The 23,800-nt window shown below is 31.6% G+C and overlaps 1 protein-coding gene across 1 annotated transcript in view; it reads right to left on the reverse strand.

The window, feature by feature from the left end:
- The window catches only part of LOC127710479 (LIM domain kinase 1-like), a 49,464-nt gene that overhangs the window by 12,162 nt on the left and 13,502 nt on the right, over positions 1-23,800 (reverse strand). Inside the window, exons 2-7 of the mRNA XM_052216355.1 lie at positions 23,120-23,255; positions 13,973-14,082; positions 10,544-10,747; positions 8,605-8,698; positions 6,133-6,323; positions 874-1,144 (exon numbers count right to left, since the gene is read on the reverse strand). Coding sequence (XP_052072315.1) covers positions 874-1,144; positions 6,133-6,323; positions 8,605-8,698; positions 10,544-10,747; positions 13,973-14,082; positions 23,120-23,255 — 1,006 coding nt within the window. The remainder of the gene's footprint in view (positions 1-873; positions 1,145-6,132; positions 6,324-8,604; positions 8,699-10,543; positions 10,748-13,972; positions 14,083-23,119; positions 23,256-23,800) is intronic.

Below are 23,800 nucleotides of genomic sequence, written 5' to 3' on the forward strand. Positions count from 1 at the left end.
TTTCTAGCTAAACTTTTAATTATGAATTATTGACAATTGCTACATTGGTTGCAATGAAATACCGTGACTTCCCAGTGAAATAAAAAACTGATAATTTCACATGTGAAATAAATCTGATAATTCAACTCCTCCGACTTCATCAAACAATGGGTGTTAGGCAATGATGTTGCATCAAAACAAATTGGCAATGCATAGAAAAAGATATACTTCCTTGTATTTTATACTTTATTTCTATTAAAAAGCCCATGGTCAATGTAATAAAGTAATAACTAATCAAAGAATTAAAATATCGAAAAATATTCAACTTGTGACGGAACAACACTGATAATGAACTAATGCACCCTAAATTAATGTGTTGTTCGGTCACTCGTTGAATATATTTCTATATTTGAATTCTTGAATTCATCATAATGAATCACATCTTAAACAGATAAAAAATAGGTCTCTTTGTAAAAAGTTTATGAATAAGTGTTCTTTTCATGACATCACAAATGGAAATTAAAAAAAATTCCTTGAAGTTCAATGAAAACAGATCAATTTCCATTCGTTTTTAGGACTGGAAACATACAACAACAAAAAGATCTTGGTGTCAACATAAATTCCCCAACAAAAGACGTCTTTTTGGTTACTGTGGATTCATTTATTTTAGTAGGTAATAATTTCCCTCTGGCCTGGATTGAGAAAAATTGTATTTTCATGGGTATTTGATTTTGTAGTTTTGCCAGTCTGCATACAAGCCTAAAGCAAATTTGTACACCATTGAACATTTAAATTTGAGGTTCACCTAAACCCACAAAAATAGGTAACCCAGTAATATTGATAAATCCACAGTTAGCAATTTCATGACACTTTTTCTCATGTAAAACAACTAACCTCTTTGAGAAAGCTTTTCTGTGCTTCCTCGTCAAACTTAATCATTTCCTTTAGCACCATAACTTCACCAGTAACTTTGTGAACAACTTTAATGGCTTGTCCAAAAAATCCAGCACCTATAACTTCTTGATGAATTAGATCACTTGCTCGGAAGACACGATGATTGAGGTTCTGTAAACGGAAGGAATGAGCGCGAGTGAGATCAACACTTTTTTGGCGACTGGCAGGTGAAGGAGATGGTGATTTACTTCTTCTTCTCGTAGGACTTAAACTGTAAAGAAAAAAATTATTTATTAAACTTAAAAGTTCTGTTTATATTACAACGAGCTTGACATTCATCTGGCAAAAAATAAAACCATTGAAAATAATTCAAAGCTGAAATTTATTCCATTTTACTTTTTCTCTAGATATGTAAAGCTGGCCAGTAATTTGGCTGTCCTATATAAGTTTGTTCACAAATCATTATGTTAACAAAACAGTGACTTTTCAGACAAATGAAATAATTGAACTTAGCTGAATGTATTTTATTTAGTATACATAGTCTCCAACCATTGATCATCATTCAATAATTTATTCGTTTGAGGAAATTTAATGACATTGCCAAGAACATTGCCAATTTCAGATTGTAACAATGCATAACAGACTTTGGACAATTGATCATCTTAAAAGTTCTCTTCAACACTTTGCTACTATAGATGAACTGGTACTGGTTACAGATAGTGTGTGAAGTGGCATATCCCTAAACTCTTCATATTTATTCATAAATATAAATGTATTTCGTGTTTTAGTGGTTTGTCAGTGAAAATGTCAAAGATCAGGAGTTTTTTTGTGTTCATTTGATAGATAATGCATTTGAACCAATACTGACTCAGTTACTGTAAGAAATCACTGTTGGGCCTCAATTTATTTCTAAAGCAAGAATCAGGCAACACTGCATGACTTTTTAAGACTGTAAATTCATTTTTTTGGTGGGTACCAATTTTCGTGGATTGAGTTAACAGTCACTGATGAAGAATAAAAAGATTTCACGCCTACTGCAATAGATTCTTAATCGATTTTAATAATACAGTGAAACCTGAGAAAACTGAACCCTGATTAAACCGAATTTCACTTAAAACCAAACAATTTCCAAAGTCCCATGATATTTCCCAATTAATTAAAGCTAATTCAACCTGAACAAACCGAACCCTCCCGATACCGAATTCGGAACGCTTTATGAAGGCTCGTTAGTGAATGTGTATTGAAAGTTTGCCTGGCAAAATCGATCGATAGCAATTAAAACAATGTAAGTATTTACAATTGTTTGCATGAGTGGTTAAACATACACATGCTGGCAAATGATCCCAGAGGATATTTAAAGTTTAATTTAATGATGAGTTGTTTTTATAAACTAATTAGCTTGTAATCAATTGCATTGAGATGATAAATAAATGTACATGTATACAGTGCTTAAATAGAAATTCGTAACAAGAAACAAAAATTGATAAAAAAGATAAACAGTCATAGCCAAAAAGAGGGCAGGGCAATAATCGGACTTTCTCCTTAACACATATTGGAATTAGTTATAGATTCCGATGTTATTTCAAATTATTCACAAAATGATCTTATTTTGAAATATGGGTTCGGTAATGCTACTGTTTATGACATTCTCAAATGTAAAGAAATACACTGTGATCAATGTTTTCGTAATTTCAGATTCATTGAATGCAAATGAATCTGAAGACCCGGATGATGATGTTCCTCTATCCCATTTATTACAACATTATAGGACTGGGGTTCAACATTTCGAAGGACCGGAGTGTGCCAATAACAGAAACCCGATTTTGATGACAATTAAACTACCGAATCAGAATTTGACAGGGATTGGGAATCTGACTTGAACAGTAAAATTTGGAGGGGAAGCTAAATTGAATCAGAAGACGATGTAGACTTGCGGGAATATGACTTTAAATTAAAGTTTACTACAAGGATCGGATATAAACCATACCAACACTTTCTATTTATTAATAAGGAGCATGACCGATGAACTTACATTTGATTACTATGTCTGCAGTTATGAAAAATCTTTTCATATTTTTCATTTTATTGTCTTTTACATTGAAATCAACATGAAACGATTGTCGGCTGTTGTGTCACTTGGCATCCGTTGTCAGTCAGTTTCAAAATGTTTTTAAACTACCCACTTCCGTTTACCTCTACAATCTTAACACCTGTGCAAACCGAACAAAACACCAAGTCCCAAGGGTGTTCAGTTTGGACAGGTTTCACTGTACTATTAATACAATGAGATATTTGTACAACAATCAGACAAATGTCACATGGCAGTATCTTAAATTATTCATGAGTCGTTAGTGACTGAAGCAAACCTTATGACTTATGTTCTGTTACAAAAGACAGAAAAATGTGAAATAAATTTTGGACAGGAACTTTTTACAATAAATTATATCAGGTGTTCTATAAATCTTTACTAACAAAAAAATAATGACATCCATAAAAGAAGACAATCATAAAATTATAATGTGTCTTTAATACAATGAACGTAAGTGCAAAATTAAGTTATATTCTAAAAACAACAAAACTTCACCAAACACTTACGATTTAGACATAACTTGTATGGGAAAATTATATTTGTAGGATTGAAAGGAAGTGTATAAATATCAGTTTCCTGTCTTGAAATTACAATTTTTACGCATATAGTTTAACTTCCCCCCTCAATAATATCATTGTTTGACATACATCCCTACATAAAATGTGTGAAACTTCAACATCAAAGCAACAAGCATTACAAAACAGTAAACGAATGTATTTACAAAAAAATACGAAACTCCAAGGTAAAATCAATAAAATGCTCCGCAGGGCGCAGCTTGATACGACCGCAGAGGTCGAACCCTGAACAGTTGGGGCAAGTATGGACACAACATTCAAGCTTGATACAGCTCTGAATTTGGATTGTGATTAAATATTTGACACAGCATAGGTTTCTGACACAGAATGAATGTGGTCTAAGAACTTAAAAATTTTAAATTGGACATTCACCTATTATGGTCCAATATCCAAAATCTAAATACATGGTTAGATTCAGCATATCAAAGAACCCTAAGAATTCAATTTTTGATGAAATCAAACAAAGTTTAATTTTGGACCCTTTTGACCTCAATGTGGACAAAGTTGATAACGGGGCCCAAAAATCAAAAATCTAAATAATGGTTAGATTCAGCATATCAAAGAACCCCATATATTCAATTTTTGTTGAAATCAAACAAAGTTTAATTTTGGACCCCGATTTGGACCAACTTGAAAACTGGGCCCATAATCAAAAATCTAAATACATGTTTAGATTCAGATTATCAAAGAACCCTAAAATTTCAATTTTTGTTAAAATCAAACTAAGTTTAATTTTGGACCCTTTGGACCTTAATGTAGACCAATTTGAAAACGGAACCAAAAATTAAGAATCTAAATACACGGTTAGATTCGGCATACCGGTATCAAAGAACCCCAATAATTCAATTTTTGACGAAATCAAACAAAGTTAAATTTTGGACCCTTTGGACCTCAATGTGGACCAATTTAAAAACGGGGCCCAAAATCCAAAAACTTAATACACGGTTAGATTCAGCATATTAAAGAACCCCAAGAATTCAAGAATAAAACCCCATTGAAATTGATCAAGTTATAAGCAATTTATACGAAGTATCTTCTTTTGCACAATACTGTACAATTGAATATTTCTTGCTATTGCGCAATACTGTACAATTGACAATTTCTTGCTATTGTGCAATATTGTGCTATTGGATATTTCTTGCTATTACGCAATACTGTGCAATTGAAGATTTCTTGCTATTGCGCAATACTGTGCAATTGAAGATTTCTTGCTAATGTGCAATACTGTGCAATTGAAAATTTCTTGCTATTGCACAATACTTATTATATATAATAATTTACACATCCTGTTTGGTGTGTATCTCCTACCATATCATTATTATTTGCTTTTAAATATAAATCAGTAATAACCAACTTAAAATGGAAAATTTTAAAAGAAAAAAAAGAAGGAAAAACAGAAAAAAAAAAAAATCCCCCCCCAAATTTTTTGAACCCCCTTATGATTCATCACCCCCAAACTCAATCCCAGCCTTCCCTTTTTGGTATGGTACCTTGCAGTACAATTTCAGAGAGATCCATACACTTGAACACAAGTTATTGTCTGGAAACTAGAAAAATGCTTATTTTTGGCCCCTTTTTGGCCCCCAATTCCTAAACGTTTCGGGCAATTACCCCCAAACTCAATTCCAGCTTTCCCTTTGTGATATGGAACCTTGTAGTACAATTTCAGAAATATCCAAACACTTACACACAAGTTATTGTCATGAAACTAGGAAAATGCTTGTTTTTTGCCCCTTTTTTGGCCCCTAATTCCTAAAATTTTGAGACAATTACCCTCAAAATCAATCCCGGCATTCCTTTTGTGATATGGAACCTTGTGGTACAATGTCAGAGATATCCATACACTAACACACAAGTTATGTCTGGAAGTTACAAAAATGCTTATTTTGGCCCCTTTTTGGCCCCTAATTCCTTTACTGTTGGTACCATAACCCCCAAAATCAATCCCAACCTTCCTTTTGTGGTATTGAACCTTGTGGTAAAATTTCATAGAGATCCATTCACTTAAACTAAAGTTAGAGTGCGAAAACCAATGTGTCTTCGGACGACGCCGGACGACACCAGACGACGACGACGACGACGACGCCAACGTCATACCAATATACGACCAAAAAATTTTTAATTTTTGCGGTCGTAAAAAAAGGGAGGAAGTCCATAAAACCGAATAAAACCAAAAGTTTGACTATATCAACCAACTGGAAAACAACTGCCATAATCCTGACTTTGTGCAGGCATTTTCCAAAGAAAATTGTGGGTTAAACCTGGTTTTATAGCTAGCTAAACCTCCCACTTGTATAACAGTTTTTTTTATAGTTCTCTTATATTATTTCCTGCAACACAGTCCTATGATATTTATACAAGCAAACACATATCATTCATTAACAATCCACTATAAGTTATTTTTAACTTTTATAGAATAAATGATGTGTATAATAGTATTGAACAGATTTTTTTTATCACTGGACAGTTCTCTTGATCGTTTAATTTCTGAAATTTTTCATACTTCAAAAATAAAGAACAAACTTCAGACGTTATCATCATTGAAAAATTTGAATTTTTTGTTGTTTGTTTGTTAAAAAAAAATTGTTATCTTACTTTCTTAGATGTGGTTTGAGCCTCTTCTTGACAGGGACACCATTAATTATGACAACATTTTCTGACTGTGTTGGACTCTCTGGAGACCGAGGACTACATGGAGGTGTGTCAGTCAATCTAGGAGACTTTACAGGGTCATGTTCTACTGTTAACTGTAGTGATTCACTGGAGTTCTTCAACAGCTTGTCAATCTGAAATATATACAACACATGTAATTCTTTAAGTTTGAACTGTTCTCTGCTTACGTTTAAAGAATCTTACTTTAACAGCATTGTAAATATTTAACATTAATATCCTTTGAGGGTTGAAGGCTGAGGATTTTCTCTTCCTTAATTTAAACAAGCATTCTGAGAGTATTGCATGGCAATACATAGTCCCCTACCGGGTAAAAATTCATTATACTGGAACAAAATGCTAACTTATTCTATAACTTGTCATGGTGTAAACAAAAAGTCAATATCAAGTCAATATCTTCAAGCATGACTAAAAACAGTGTGGAAAACTGATTATATGAGTGAATTTTTCAAGTACAAGGACCATAACTCTGCATAAAATTATCAGACCGAAACAAAAATTTGAACTTGATCTGTAACTTGTCATGATAAAACTATATACCAATTAAGAGATAACTGTATTGTATTTGAAGCTTTGCGGACGTCCATCGGTAGTTTTACTGTCGCAAATTGAGTTGCGTCGCCAGGTAAACGGATATTTGCGACAGTAAAACTACCGATGGACGTCCGCAAAGCTTCAAATACAATACAGTTATCTCTATTCTAATGCAAAATAAACAAATCGTTGAATTTTAGTCATCATTTCAGTGTAAAATTTCCATTAAACAAAAATGCTGCGAAATGATGTTAACTTCTTTAGCGCCTAAACTATGTGACGTCATAGGTAAGCTTCCGGCATCAAACGTAAACACCGGGCGTTTTCTGGCTTTTTGTCCGCTTCAGAATGGAATAAAATTTGATTAAAAGAAAATTTTAGGTGCAAAATGTAAGTTTTTTTTGCTTATTATTGGAGAAATTACATGTCAATACATTCCGGAATTCAAAATGTCGGCTTCCCTAGTTACAGACAAGGACATAGAGAATTTTACGCTTACTGTCATCCAATCAGAACCATTGATACAATATAATTGCATTAGAATTATCAATCAATATCTTCAAGCATGTTGAAAAAAAGTGTGGAAAATACTCTAACATTAGATATGATTAATAGTTCTCTTAAATTATACATGATGTAATACAATGTATATATATATTCAAATTATAATCAAATATAATTAATAGTTCCAAATATTTTTTCTTTCATTTGTCACAAACTAATTTAGATTTGTAACTTATCTATAAAATGTCAACAACTTTTATCTATACACAATGTAATGTAATGAAATATATACCTCAATAAAAATAGATCATTATCTAATTAAAGGATTTCACTTCATAAAAACAATTTATATATATATATATCATTCAGAAAATTAGTTTGTACAAAATAACAAACACTTAAAACAATTTTCCAAAGAATGTCTTTTAAAAAATGAGTTATCTCCCTTTGTACAGAAATATGGTTTAATATACAAAATGTAGTACTCTAACATTACTTATGGACCATGATAACTCTGGACTAAATCATCAGACCGGCACAAAATTCGCCCTTGGTCTATAACTTGTCATGATAAAACTATATACCAAATATCAAATCAATATCTTCAAGAACGAATAAAAAAAGTGTGGAAGACTGAATTGCCGGACTGACGGATGGACAGACGGACGGACAGACAGAAAAGACGGACGGCAAACCTAAAGTCCCCTTCGACTTCGTCAGTAGGGGACTAATAATTGATTGATTGATTGTTGGTCTTGAACCCCACTTTCAGCACTCTACATCTCAGCAGCCAGTTTTTATTGGGGTCTGCAAAATTTACTTATCAACCCTCTCTCTCTTCATTTTTTCTGGAATGGCTTATGAATATTATTCTATGAATGATTAGGAATATCTGTACAAATTATTACGATTAGTGGGTTTTCAATAAAATTGTGTGTCTAATAAATAACTGATATTTCTCAATATTTAAAAGAAACTTAAATCACTTAAACACCTCTACTAAAATATCTTTCATTTTTTTGTAATTTTTAATATATTAATCATATCTTTTAGCATTTCATTTTTTTTTCAAACATCTAATAAGAAAAATCCAGACATTTTTTCAGACCAAAAAATACAATTTCAAAATGCATGAAGCTGTAAAACAAGCAAAAGATGCATTTTGAAAATCTATTATCCCACATACATTGATGTATTATACAGTTTCTATTGAAATAGATATCTTTTGTATTTCCACAATTTCCCTATTTATTTGTGCAAGATAATTTCAATCTTTTTATTAATCTATAAATAATTCTGCTACATGTATATGATATCAAAGTTTTGTAGTGAGTTATTTAATATGACCTTTAACCTTACCATTTCTATAGAATTTTCCTTGACACTTATTCCATTGACTTCTAATATACGATCCCCAACGCTGAGTGTATCTAACTCTGGACTGAGATCTAAACTGTAAAATATAATATTTTTATAGAGACAAAGATAATTCATCATTTCAGCCTGAACCAGTCTTCACAATTAACTTTTAAATCTAGAGGCCCCGAGCTCAATTTTTGGAAAATTTTAGTTAAATTCTGTTGGCGTGTAGAGATGATTTTTACAGGCCCGACGGCAATTTTACAAGCCTGGGCTGCTGGGCATGTGGTTGAACGTGAAGACTGCCGCTTCGAAAGCAATTGAATGTATAGTTAATTTCATTATTCATACAGAAAACAAAAATACATGTATTCTGAAGTCAAGTTGGTTAATTTCTTACTGATAGGACAGTTACAAATCTTTGTGAATGATTTTTAAAATTGTATGAAGAGTTCATCAGCTTCTAACTGCCAGTGGATTACTTTAGTCTTATGTTGACTCATGGATTACTTTATATCTTAAGTTGACTCGTGGATTACTTTATATCTTAAGTTGACTTGTGGATTACTTTATATCTTAAGTTGACTCGTGGATTACTTTATATCTTAAGTTGACTCATGGATTACTAATACTTTATATCTTAAGTTGACTCGTTGATTACTTTATATCTTAAGTTGACTCGCGGATTACTTTATATCTTAAGTTGACTCGTGGATTACTTTATATCTTAAGCTGACTCATGGATTACTTTATATCTTAAGTTGACTCGTGGATTACTTTATATCTTAAGTTGACTCGTGGATTACTTTATATCTTAAGTTGACTTGTGGATTACTTTATATCTTAAGTTGACTCATGGATTACTTTATATCTTAAGTTGACTCGTGGATTACTTTATATCTTAAGTTGACTTGTGGATTACTTTATATCTTAAGTTGACTCATGGATTACTTTATATCTTAAGTTGACTCATGGATTACTAATACTTTATATCTTAAGTTGACTCGTTGATTACTTTATATCTTAAGTTGACTTGTGGATTACTTTATATCTTAAGTTGACTCGTGGATTACTTTATATCTTAAGTTGACTCATGGATTACTTTATATCTTAAGTTGACTCGTGGATTACTTTATATCTTAAGTTGACTTGTGGATTACTTTATATCTTAAGTTGACTCGTGGATTACTTTATATCTTAAGTTGACTCATGGATTACTTTATATCTTAAGTTGACTCTTGGATTACTTTATATCTTAAGTTGACTTGTGGATTACTTTATATCTTCAGTTGACTTGGGGATTACTTTATATTTTAAGTTGACTCATGGATTACTTTATATCTTAAGTTGACTAATGTTGTCTCTACTTTAATTGACTCAAATTCTGTTGGTTTTTTGTAAGTAAATACTGTGTATTCATTATAATTCTTGGAATACCAAGCTATGGATTTTGTGGGAATAGGTTACTCACGAATTAATATGTTCCACAAAGAACACATTTCCAATAGGTTTGTATGTAGACTTTGGCAAAACCATGAAAACAATTATCCACGAAAAATATGATTCTACATCAATCCACTAAATTTGGTATCCAAGAAAATAAATGAATCCACAATGTCATTTTTTCACATCCAGTGTACAATTTATATAGATTTAAAGTTCTTACAGAAGACAACTTTTAATTTGTTCTGTCACAAGATGCATAAATATCTAATCCTTTTTGTCCAGTCATCATGATGTTATTAAAAAAAAGTTAAAAATAGTTATGAACCTGTATCTTTTATTTTGTTTTGCTATGACTAGAACACACTTGACAATTTCAGGCATTAGTAGTTTTTCCTACAAGCCTTTGTTTCTCTATGACAATAAATGAATTTTAATATAATTTTTTTACATCAAATTCTTAAGAGTGTGTCAGATAGTCTCTTAGGAAACTTACTCAGTAATAGTAAGCTGTGGATTGAACTGTAGACTTTCCCTAACAGTCTGACTGTATTGTGACAATCGTTTTTCCAGGGTATAATCTAGTCCTCTCTTCTTATCAGGTGTGGCTGGAATATCTAGTAGTTGTATAGAATGTTTATTCTCACTCAAACGGCTGTCAGAGTCCTGATTATTCTTGGCCTTTTTGTAACATCTCCCACTAAAATGATAAGAAAAAATGTATTAACAAAAATACTGAACTCCAAGGTTAATTCAAAAAGTTGGAAGTCTATATAACCTGACAAAATTACACGCTCTACTTTATCAACCAACAGAACTGGTTCTGAGTGGTCCAAAGATAACATAATTAAAATACTGAAATTGAGATATCAGAAAACTTAGTTAGGCTCTGCCAAATGTTTATGTGCCTGTCCAAAGTCATGTATCTGGTCAGTGCTGGTCTTTTATCATATCTGATTGTATTGTATCATTTAGGTATATTGGTTTTATGACAGATCTTTGCTTTTTATTATTTTCGTAGTCCCTATTAACTCTACTCATTACTATTTATTCTGGATATCTAAAGCTTGACATTTTGTGTAGCATGTGTTGTTTATTTTTGAGGACCATATGTTGACATGTTTATTTTTTATGTAAATTGGTTGCTGTCTTGTTTATTTATACCTCCCATCTCTTGTTTTTTTTTTTACTACAGGTATATCATTTATATCACGATAACAGGGTACCTATTTCCCTGGATTTTGTGGTTCACATAAGAAATCTGTACAATAATTGACCATATAATTTCTCAAACAAAAATACAAGGAAATGAGTATAAATTTTTTTAGCAATATTTGTTTCAACTCTGGATTTCCTGTAAGAGCATCCCATAGAGGGGCAGATAAATATACATCAAGATGTAATATTTTCCTAATGTTGCTAATGATATGTACCAAAAATTTACTGAAAGTTAACTAACATAGTCTAATAACTTCTTGAATTGAAAACAATTGCAAAGGAAAACCAATGCCTCAAGACAAATAAACCCCTTATTTTTCTATCATCAATAAATTCCAATTTATGATGGTAAACATGCTGAATCTTATAACAATTTTAATGGTGGATGGAATAGCTGTATTATGATGTTACATTAGGAATACACTGTGACGTAACTTAACGTCAAAAGGGTAATAGGATCACAAACAATTTGAAAAGTAGTTTTTAGAAAACCAAATGCGTATATTGTCAACCTACCAGTTATCCTAAATGTACTTTTTATGTAGTGTTTCAGATGTTTGCCAATAAAATCTGAAGTTAACCTAACTGGTTGTGTTCTGAATTTTTCATTCCCATTTTTGTCTTTGGTCAATTTTGATTCTGATTTATTGATTAATAAAATGTTTACAAGATGTGATGATAATTTCCTTTCAAAAATTCTAAATTTTAAACTATTCAGTTAGTACTTATGTTCAAGATAATCATATAGACATTAACCTCAATTCTATGCAGCTATTCTGTAATCTATCATTTTTCACCTCTATGAAAATTATTGGAATCGTGGTAGAATTTTAAATTTTGAGTGTTTGTATTAAGTGATTTCAGAGTATATTTCATAATTAAGAAAACATAAAATACCCTTACCAACAAAGAAGACAGTAATTTTCCAAGACACCTTTTAGCACATTTTTCATTTCATTCACAGTTTTTACAGTTCATACTTTTGAGAAATAAAGTGATAAATTTAAGTCGGGAAACCCTTTCCCATGTCATATCCTTAAGAACATGGAAAAAAGTTATTTTTAAAATGTGTAACAATACGACATTTTATCATCTCATTATAGTTACATGATATTAAACAAGTACCGCCTAATGTGTGAGTAAGCTTCCTGTGTTATCACCAGACAATTTAATTTAATCAAAATTAATTTATATTTATATAAAATGTAATTGAAAATAATTGAATTCTTGACCTAACGTTTACAATCTCAAGAAGTGACTCATTTTTGCAGGTCATGCTCCCACAGGTTATTTATAGGTCAATGTGACTTGATTATTTAGTTAAATCCTCGTTTTAATTGTTTGAGTATGACTAACTTAAGAGAAATAGTTCAAATGCCAATATAAAGCAGACAATTGGCCAAAACTTCGAAGGGAATTTATCTTCATTTTTTTCATGTGATGTTGGAGTGTCATTTTTCCATTTATCAAAATAAGGGGTTTTTTTTCTATTTAGAGAGTAAAGTTTTAATCATTTTTTTTATCTTAAGCCATGAGGGTCATTAAATGTAATTTATATCCTGCATTTATCATCTTTTTCCTTCACATAAGGTCAAATTACTGCAAGATCCCCCTCCTAAATTATTGAAAACTATCATTTTGCATTTATTTATAATGTCTTGTTGTAAATTGAATATGCCAGCTGATGGCAATCAAGGTTAAGGGCTTATGGGTGTCTTCAGTTCTTACATTACAGATCAGATCTTATTTCACTGCCTATCTAAAGTAATTTGTCCACAGTTCTGATCTTATGAGTACATGTATTTTTCTTTCATCATGTTCATTAAAATTTATAATGGTCACAATAGTTTCCTTATGTAATGTTCAACTTTTTTTCATTTTCAAAATACTGAATTATGCTACTTTCAAAATTAAGTTTCAACCAATGGAAACAAATTTTATGTACATCTCTCTGAACATCCTATTCTAACTGATATGCCTTCCTTTGGCTATGGATGCCATATGTTTAAATGCTTGAATCCTAATAATATATTATGATTTCCTGCCTTCATTGGCCTAAAAAAAAAACTATTCTATTAACTCTGCCATTTTTACAAATATAGTCCAAATAAAAGAGTCATTTTTAAGACCTTGATAATTCAAAAATCTAGGCCTTATGTCTGCTAGTTGATTAATCAGTTGTAAACGAAAATGATTTAGGTCTGAACTTTTGCAGCCTATTTTTTTTTTATTATAAAAAAAAAAAACCTCTAAAAAAGGTTCAAAAGCTTTGTGTGGTCTGGTGATACATCATCATAATGACTCACAAATAAAACTTTCTATAAAACAAAATTAATAGTTAAATTTCAGTTTACACCTAGATACCAATGCATTTAACAAAACCTTAAAAATTCTTCAAAACCTTTTCAGAAATACGTTGAAAAGCAAAGTCAATTTATTATAAGTGTAATAGATCATTTACAGGTGAGATTTTACTCTTTAATTTTAACCACAATTTTGAGCATGCTATTAATAAACCTGCTATATCAATTCCAAGTTAAACAGACTTCCTAAAGACTTAAAAAAGTCAAGAAATTCCCTTTCACGTCAGTCTTACTTTATACAAAATACAAATCTGCTCTGCATGTAACATCACGCTAGCTTTCTCTATTGGCTGAAATGTTTCAATGTAAAAATACACAGATGTAACAATCAATTTTGAAATTACCAGAAGAGCTTTGATCTTTCTACCAAACCATATGCGTCACCATCGCCAATGTAACTACGACAACTTATACACTGGAAACACTCTGGGTGGTAACGATGTTCACCAGCCACCTACAATAAATAACGATTAATTAATTACATTAATAAAATAATAACAATTAGTTATTTATGCAAAAAAATACCCATTTATGACATATGTACTTGAACATCTGTTTATTCATATTCACAAATATCTGTAATACTATATCTATAATTGGATCTGTACCTTCAAGTGGATTGAAGGGATGTGTAAATATCAACTTTCCATACTTGTCAAAGCTGACAATTAACTAAAAAGAATCATACGCTGACAAAAGTTTTATTTCATATATACCATGCCTAATGAAAGTGTACTGAACCTTTCAAGGGCAAGTAAAAATGAGAAAGCATATTGTTCAATCAAATTTTGAACAAATTAGACATTTAGGCATCAGATTTTCATACCCATGATCCTCCATAAATTACATTTTCAACTTTTCTCAAAATCAATTTGTATGTATAACAGTTTTATTACATGTACCTAAGTATGCAATGATATAATTATTTCACTGACCAGGTTGCAAAGGGTTGCACTTAGCTAAATATATAATATAATATTGTCAATGATAAAATTGACGCCACCAATAAAGGGAGATAAGTAGTAAAGTCAATGAGACTGCAGGTTTCAGTAAATAAGTCTTCCAGAAATAAAATATGGAATACCACTGGTACCCTATGGAAAATGCATTACGAATAATTGTCTCTTGTAACCTGCACAAACAACACAATATAATCAAAACGAATGCTTAACTGAGATATCACAACCAACATCATATAAATGTTGAACAGTTTTCTTGATTAAAAAGAGTTGCTTTAAAAACAAAACCAAAACTGCTTAATATATGGAAATCATATTAATCAATGGTAAATTCATATCAAGATAACTGTTTCACTTGCGAAACATTATTAATTTCAATAATTAACGATAATTGTTTTTATAGCTTTAGTTAAAATCAAAACTAAACCAACGACAGTTGCAAGAAAATTAGTTAAAACTTGTGTTAGTTTAGGTGTAAAACCATAACCTTAAAATCTGATGGATTTGAATAATTCAAGAACAACATGTCAAGGAAATATCAGTCTTTTACTCACCAGGACACGCCAAATAACACAACCAATACACAAAAGAAAAAGTCCAATTAAAACATTTACAAAAACCACATCCTCTCAGGTGAGAGATAGGTGTTACTCTAGGTACCTGTCCAGTCTAGTCTTGTCCAACCAATTAATGACCTTTTAATTAGCATGTATTCTTGACAATGATAGATTATTATATAATTAAATCAATTGTTTAATGATATTGATTCTCCAGAAGTACATGTAATTTCACACCTACTCTAGTAGTTAATTACTGTATTATTATATAATTATCCCTTTCATGAAATAATACACAATGATAGTATGGGACTTTATATCTATGTTTTATTTTTTTAATAAAGGCCTCAAAATTTTTTATTATATAACTAGATTATTGCTAACACACCTTTAACAAATTACATACAAAGTGAGGAACTCATTCTGTCAAATTTAACACTTTTTAGTTTAAATTTATAAGGTATTAGGACCAGAACTTTTCAGTATAGCTATTAAGTTGTGAATGGGGTTTACAGAATAGAGAATAGTGGTACCAAAATGTAAAAATAGAGAAAAATGGACAAAATTAAAGAATCAAAGATGATTGGTTACTAAAATATACAAAAAATAGGGAATATTATAGGCAACAATATAAATCATAATTAAATATAGCTTAAAAAATTAAGGAAAAAGAAAGGAAAACTCCCACCCTATCCCTCTTGCTCTATAAGATAAATTAATGGAAAGTCATGCATATACAAGAAAAATTTGTAAGGGGTTCCGCGGAACCCTGTGTCTCGCCTATGATTGCTGCTGTCGGTGTGAAAGTGTAATGTTGACTTAAAAAGTGAGTCCATTTTCAGTTAAAAACAGAATGTTAAAAAAGATTCAAACTTTTTTTTTAGATGCTATTTCTAGGTCTTGAAGATAAGCTTCTGTCCAAGTTTCATAACAATCCATGAAGGTTAACAACCTTATCATGTCAAACAAATTTAATCCCAGACTGTCAGTATATGTTAACTGTTAAAAAAGTCTATCTATCAGAAAAATACTGAAAACGAAAATATATTTTCAAAAGTGTGCTTCAGACATTATCTCTTAATCATAAAAAAAGTTTCATTAAATTCTATTTATATATTCTATTCTATAAGTCCATTTATCAGTAAAATACAGAAAAATGAAAATAAATATTTCCAAAATTTTGCTCTGGATACTGTATTTTTGTCATAAACAAGCTTCTGTCCAAGTTCATCAAATTCCAAAGCTTTAACAAAGTTATTGATGACTGAAAAACTTTAACCTTAGACTGAATATGAATGTTAACTGTAAAAAAAACTAAGTCCATTTATCAGTAAAATACGGAAAAATGAAAAATAAATATTTCAAAATTTATGTTCTGGATACTGTAATTTGGTCATAAACAAGCTTCTGTCCAAATTTCATCTAACCCGAATAATTCAGTCGTTATATTCTGCTGATCTACGATTACTCCATTAACGCCTGAATGCATTGACAATGAAAAATCTTCAATCAATCATTCGGAATTAGCTCTGGATTTACCTATCTCGATAAAATTGAGCTGATTGCTGATTGGTCAGATCTTCTACAGGGCACCAACCAAAATCCAGGATTCCTAAAGAGTTTTTATTGTGTAAGGAATTCAGGCCCTCACAAGTAGGAGAGATCGATTATGGGGAGGGACTGAATTATTCAGGTTAAATTTCATCTAATTCCATGTAAATTGAAAAAAAAGATTTATTTTCTTGAGGTCCCAAGTACACTGAGATCAAAGAACCATTTTTAGATTTAATAATTTTTTAATATTTCTTTTGATGTAGAATACAATTGTATTATTATACAGAACTTTATATGAGGTACCGGTTATCTAATTCTCTTGCATGTTTTATGTTTTTATATTTTTTTTTATTGCAGAATATATATATTCTTTATGTGTAGTCGAAACTTACTTTGATTTCACATCAGCAACTGAATCTTATGGCCAACACCATTTTTACCAGGCCACAGGTTAGGGGGAGGGTTTGGTGCTAGCAAACATGTTTAACCCAGCCACATTCTGAATGTGCCTGTCCCAAGTCAGGAGCCTGTAGTTCAGTGGTTGTCATTGTTGCTGTATAATTCATATTTTTTTTTCATTTAATGTTTTGTGCATAAATCTGGCCGTTAGTTTTCTCGTTTGAATTGTTTTACATTTGTCATTTCGGGGCCTTTTATAGCTTACTATGCGGTATGGGTTTTGCTCATTGTTGAAAGCTGTATGGTGACATATAGTTGTTAATTTCTAGGTCATTTGGTATCTTGTGGAGAGTTGTCTCATTGGTAATCATACAACAACTTCTTATTTTTATAGTTTTTTCTTAAACCTGCAAAAGTGTTCCAAACTAAAAGAATCATTTTTACAAGGTGCATATTCCCTAAGTTATTTTGCTTATATAGTTTTCTTCAGGGGGAAAAGGAGCTATTTTCGTTGGTGGAGAGAAAAACATACTGTAATATCTTTATTTTCATATAATTGCTAATTCAAATCATGCTTAATTATTTCAAGTGGTTTTTAAGAAGAAACAACTTACCTGAAAGCAATTCTCCAGTTTAAAAATTTTGGGACAGTTTCGGATTTAATTTAAACATTATTCCCACATAAACATCCTGTCTGTATACTTTATTGTATGTGAAATTTTACTGTTGTAGAATAATTAGGCATACATTACCAATAATTATCATGATTATGTGGGAGTAACTAAATACATAGTATATTTAGGTATTTTATCTATATTTAGCTTTTGTTTATATAAACTGTTTATGTCAAAACTGCCGTAAATTGTTTTTTTTTTTGCAATTATAATTATGGACAATCATATGTCTATTACATGCTAACAAAAGTAGAGTTAGAGAAGATAAAACCAAATCAGAATCAATGATTGCCTCTGGTGGTCAATAGATATAAGAAGATGTGGTATGAGTGCCAATGAGACAACTCTCCATCCAAGTCACAATTTGTAAAATTAAACCATTATAGGTCAAAGTAAGGCCTTCAACACGGAGCCTTGGCTCACACCGAACAGCAAGCTATAAAGGGTCCCAAAAATTACTAGTGTAAAACAGTTCAAACGGGGAAAACCAATGGTCTAATCTATATAAAAAATAAGAAACAAGAAACACTTATACAAGTTTTTTGGTCTGATCAGAATCCACAGAGGATAGTTTGTAAAGTTTTGGAGTTCAGTGTGACGTCCATTTTCACTGAACTAGCACACAATTTAATTAGGGGCCAGCTGAGGACCACCTCCGGGTGCAGGATTTTGTTGCTGCATTGAAGACCCATTGGTGGCCTTCTGCTGTTGTCTGCTCTTTGGTCAGGTTGTTCTCTTTGACATATTCCCCATTTCCATTCTCAATTTTATCCTATAAATACTTCCTGTCAAGTTTATTTCAAATTAGCCTAGTGGTCTCAAATAAGATGAAAATGAGATTTTCCATAGTTTCATTGTGAAATATGTGCCACCAATGTTCCATGTTTGCAACCCTACTAACATTAAATGAGAATTATTTTTAGAGGGAGACACACATCCATGAGTTGTTTAAAGATTCAAAACTTTACAGTTTCATAGTTAAAGTCAAAAAGAGATATGAGCATGTTCAGTTTCTTCATCTGAATACAACAGTTTGTTCTGCAATGAAATGTAGGGTAGCATTATACTAAATTATTTTTACTATGCACTCTTTCACAATGAAACTAGAGAAGATGCTTTGTTTTTGGTGCTGTTATACATGAACAAAACAAGATAAAAGAAAACGAAAAACAAAAATATAAAACCCCCCAAAAAAAACAGAGATCTCGAAAAGTAGTGGTCCGAAGGTTTTGACCACCAACATTTTCAAAGGACTGACACAATTTTGGTATTTTGCAACAGAAATAATAGTGAGGACCAGCATATTTTCTTCAAGGTCCACCATGGAAAAAAAGATTTCGAGAACTCTGGAAATAAATTGCTTCACCGAGCGCAGCTGGATACAACTGCAGAGGTCCAACCCTGAACAGTTGGGGCAAAAATGGACACAATATTCACGCTTAATACAGGTCTGAATTTGGATTGTAATTTAATATTTGACACATAATAGGTTTCTGACACAGAATAACTGTAGTCAAAGAACTTAGAATTGGTTATGTGATTTGAATTTATATTCAATTTTTTGCTTTTGTGCAATACACTATGCTGTTGCGAATTGACCCCCCCCCCCCCCCCCCCCAAAAAAAAAATTTACCCCCCCTTTCTTTTTGCTTTTGTGCAATACACTATGCTGTTGCGAATTGACCCCCCCCCCCCCCCCCCCCCCCAATTTTTTTTTCACCTCCCCCTCTTTTTCCAAAAAAAAAATTCTTTCCCTCAAGATATGGTCATAATCTCAATTCAAATTTCCAATGGAGTTTGCAACCATAGTTACCCATTTAAATACATCATAAAAGTCTTAAAATAGAAAATGACATATATTAATCATGGCTAAAATTAATATTCCTTAATCAGCATTTTTAAATAGTAACTTCTAAAAATAAAAGGACAGCTAATCACCTCAAGACAATACAACATTTATACATAATTAAAAAGCAGTGTAAGGGAGGTAATCCAAACATAACATTGTACTTTTTTTTAATTGTCCAATAACCAGGAAACCCTTGTTTTTCCCCCTTTTTTGCCCCTAATTCCTAAACCCTTTGAGGCATAACTCCCCAAAGCCAATCCTAACCATCCCTTTGTGGTATGGAAACTTGTGGTATAATTTCAGAGAGATCCATACACCGTTCCACAAGTTATTGTCTGGAAACTAGAAAAATGCTTATTTGGGCCCCTTTTTGGCCCCTAATTCCTAAACTGTTAGGACTATAACCCCCAAAATCAATCCCAACCTTCCTTTTGTGGTTATACTGGGTAAACCTTGTGTTTAAATTTCATAGATTTCTATTTACATTTACAAAAGTTATTGTCCGGAAACCAAATGTCTTCGGACGACGACGTGATACCAATATAGGACCGCAAATTTTTTTGTGGTCGTATAAAAACACAGGACCAGTATCTATCCTTGCAAAGGTTAAGTTCAATAGAGAAGCAGCTTGATGAATTTATGGACAACTTTGATCTATGCCTTATATGATATTTTGATTCAAACAGGAAGGAGAAACTGAAAGTATTTCATTAATTTGTTATAAATTCTAATTTATTTTTCCTGACTGATTTACTTGAGAATTTCTATTTTTGTACATGTATCAACAAAATGATACAAAATAAAGGAAACATCCTTGTTGGATAATACATGATATATATCTGTAATAAACTGAATGTAGATTGAAAACCCCAGAGATCTTTACAAAATAAATTTTAGGATTATCAATGATTATCGTAAAAAGTTATGTTCAGATTCTCACATTTATAGTTGAATTATTTTTTTCATCAGATTTTCTGTAAAACACCATGGAAACCATAATCTCAATGCATTTTATATCAGTTTAAAAAAAAAAAAACAGAGATACAAAAGGGTAAATATATCAACACCTGCCTTCTTGTGGAAAAAACATATAGGCTGTGTATGATGCATCAGATATTAGAGAACTTGATAATGTATATGTGATTTCTATTGAATAACATAAATATATTATAATACTGCTTCAGTCATGTCAGTGGAAACTAAAATAAGTGTAATATAAAACAAGAATGCATGTGTTGTGTGCTTAACATGTATATGCCCCTACTTTTAATTCAAAGAAATTTGAAAACAGGAAGTAGCGAGGTGTCCTACAGATCCAGAGTTCTCGAGAAGTGGTTGTCTGAAGGTTTTGACCACTAAATTTTTTGTAAAGAACCGACATAATTTTGGTATCTTGCAATAGAAATAATAGTGAGGACCAGCAAATTTTCTTAAAGGACTACCAGGGGAAAAAAGATTTTGTGAACTCTGCAGATACAACAAGAGGCTCCTTAAGGAGCTTGTATTGATCATTTTGAAGTTTTTGCATCAATGAATATGTTGCTGTTTAATGTATATAACTTGAAAAATAAAATTTCTATCTATCCTTGAGATCTATCAAAGTTTCTGCAAAAAAACTAAAAAAAATTGGTAAACATCATCTTTAAAGGGATCATTTGATGATTATAACTCCTCTAACTTTACTGAACATTTCTGCTGTTTTAAATTTCTCTTAATCGATAAAAGTTTTCAAGATAACTAAAAACTGTGAAATTTCATAAAAAATATTATCTAGGGGGCAATCACTCAAGATTGGGTTTTCTGATAAATAGAACTTGACTTGCTGATCATTTCTACTTCGTCAAGTTTGTTTTAACTGCTTTAGTTTTTGAGATATAAGCAAAAAAATGCATTTTATCCCTTTTTCTATTTTTTTGGACATGGTGGCCATGTTTGTTGACTGACCAGAATAACAAACACAAAATTTACACTAGATACCACAGGGATCATTCAGATCACTTTTGTTTGAATTTAGTTCAGTAGTTTCAGAGGATAAGATCTTGGAAAAAGTTTTAAAAAAAAGATGAGGACAACGACAGACGGTAATGACGAATGTCCAGTGATGGCAATAGCTCACATTGCCCTCTTTGCCAGGTGAGCTAAAAAGCATTCACTTTTATAAGCTGCTGACCACATATGAAGTAATTTTGTTTGTTAGTTTTGAGAAAAGTGGTCACCCGTTTCAGCTTAACTGGTGTAAAGCTGCTGAACTTTAAAGTCATTCTGTTCAGTGATTCCTGAGAAAAGTGTGGCGAAAATATTTGTTTGATGAACAGACAGACAGACTATCAAAATAATACCAATATAGCCCCATTTTTAGAGTGAGGGTATAATAATATCATAAGGCGTATATCAATACAATGCAGTTAAATAACTTCTGTCATTATATTTCTTTTTTCTGTTTCATTGCAAACGAATGATTGATTGTTGGTGTTTGACACCACTTTTAGCACACTTTAGCTATATCATGGAATTCTATGCACTGTCCTACAACTGAGAGGTTTAGCTAGCTATAAAACCAGGTTTAATCCACTATTTTCTATACAAAGAAAGCCTTACCGAGTCAGGAATTATAATGACAGTTGTTTTCCATTCGTTTGATGTGTTTGAGCTTTTGTTTTGTCATTTGATAAGGGACTTTCCATTTTGAATTTTCCTTGGGGTTTGGTTTGTTTATTTTACTTTTGATTGCAATTTTTATTGGTTGAGGAAGCCTGAGTTCTGGAGATAAGCACTAACCTTTGGTAGGTAGGATCATTTAAGATAAAGTTAAATAATCTATGAAACTCACTATAATAGAACATGTACATGGATTTATAACTTAAGCTACAAGAATCATTGGATGGGTACATCTTGGTTTGCATTTTATGACTTATCACCAGAGTAACCAGATTAATTACACTTACTGCAGGCCACTGAACACATGTCCTTAAATTATTACCAAACCATATATACTGCAGGCCTCTACGTACTGGCCCAATTTTTATGTACCCACATCTAATTCAGGCATTTTAACTCATAATGCATGTCCCAATTATACTTAAGCAAAGATTATAATACCATATACTTGGTATGATTGCCACCTATCACTGGACCACATCTATTGCTGCCTCTAAATACCTGTCCTGTCAATCAATATGCCTTGCTTACAGTACTTTTGGCAAAGATAACTTACAATGACTTGCCCAGTTACCTATCAACCACATCTAAATACTTGGACTTTTCCCCTCCATGACTAATCCAATAGTATTTGGCAAAGACTCTTAAATTTACCATTACTGGTCCAGTTAATCCAGATAACATCTATTGCAGGCCTGACAATCCACATGCCTTGCAAAAAGTACTTTTGGCAAAGATAACTTACAATGACTTTTCACGCTTCCTTACCAACCATATCTAAATACACACATTTTACCCTCCATGCCTAATCCATAGCACTTCGGCAAAGACTGTAACTTACCATTACTGGACCAGTTATCACCAGACCACATCTATTGCAGGCCTCTCCATAAATGTCCCAGTAGTCCTTTTTACAGTATAACTTTCCATCTTTCTCAAAGTACCAAGTAGTCAAACATTTATCACATTTTGTGCACCTAAGATTATAAAACATATTCATACTTAAACCACTGCATTCAAATATGTTGTAGATTAATATTAATATTTTTGGCCTGGGGATAAAAAGATACAATTCTTAATAACGGATATTGTTATACAATATTATCTATGGACAAATCAGTTAATTTTTGTTGTTTTGTGACATAAATTGGTCATCATGTCAAAACATTATTGTTCTCACACTTTTTGCTGTTAGTCATCTTTTTTTTTAACAATACTGAGTAAATATGTTGTCATTAATTATAAAATAAAATAATGGACAATTAAACAAAATCAAGTGGTCATTTCCTAAAAATTAACCCTGCTGATCATATGATTTTTTATACAGCCTATTTAAGGTTGTTAAACTAATTCAAGTATTGTTAATTCAGAAATTAATGTGTGCATGTGTTATTGCAGATCACTGATTACTGGTAAAATTATGCAAGATCTAATCAATTTCAAATTGCAAACATTTTGTGAAGGAAAATCTGACACTACTGAGAGAATAAATGCAAGTTTTTATTATTGCAAACCTAATACT

This window comes from Mytilus californianus, unplaced genomic scaffold (genome assembly GCF_021869535.1).
Source record: "Mytilus californianus isolate M0D057914Y unplaced genomic scaffold, xbMytCali1.0.p SCAF_8, whole genome shotgun sequence".
NCBI lineage: Eukaryota > Metazoa > Mollusca > Bivalvia > Mytilida > Mytilidae > Mytilus > Mytilus californianus.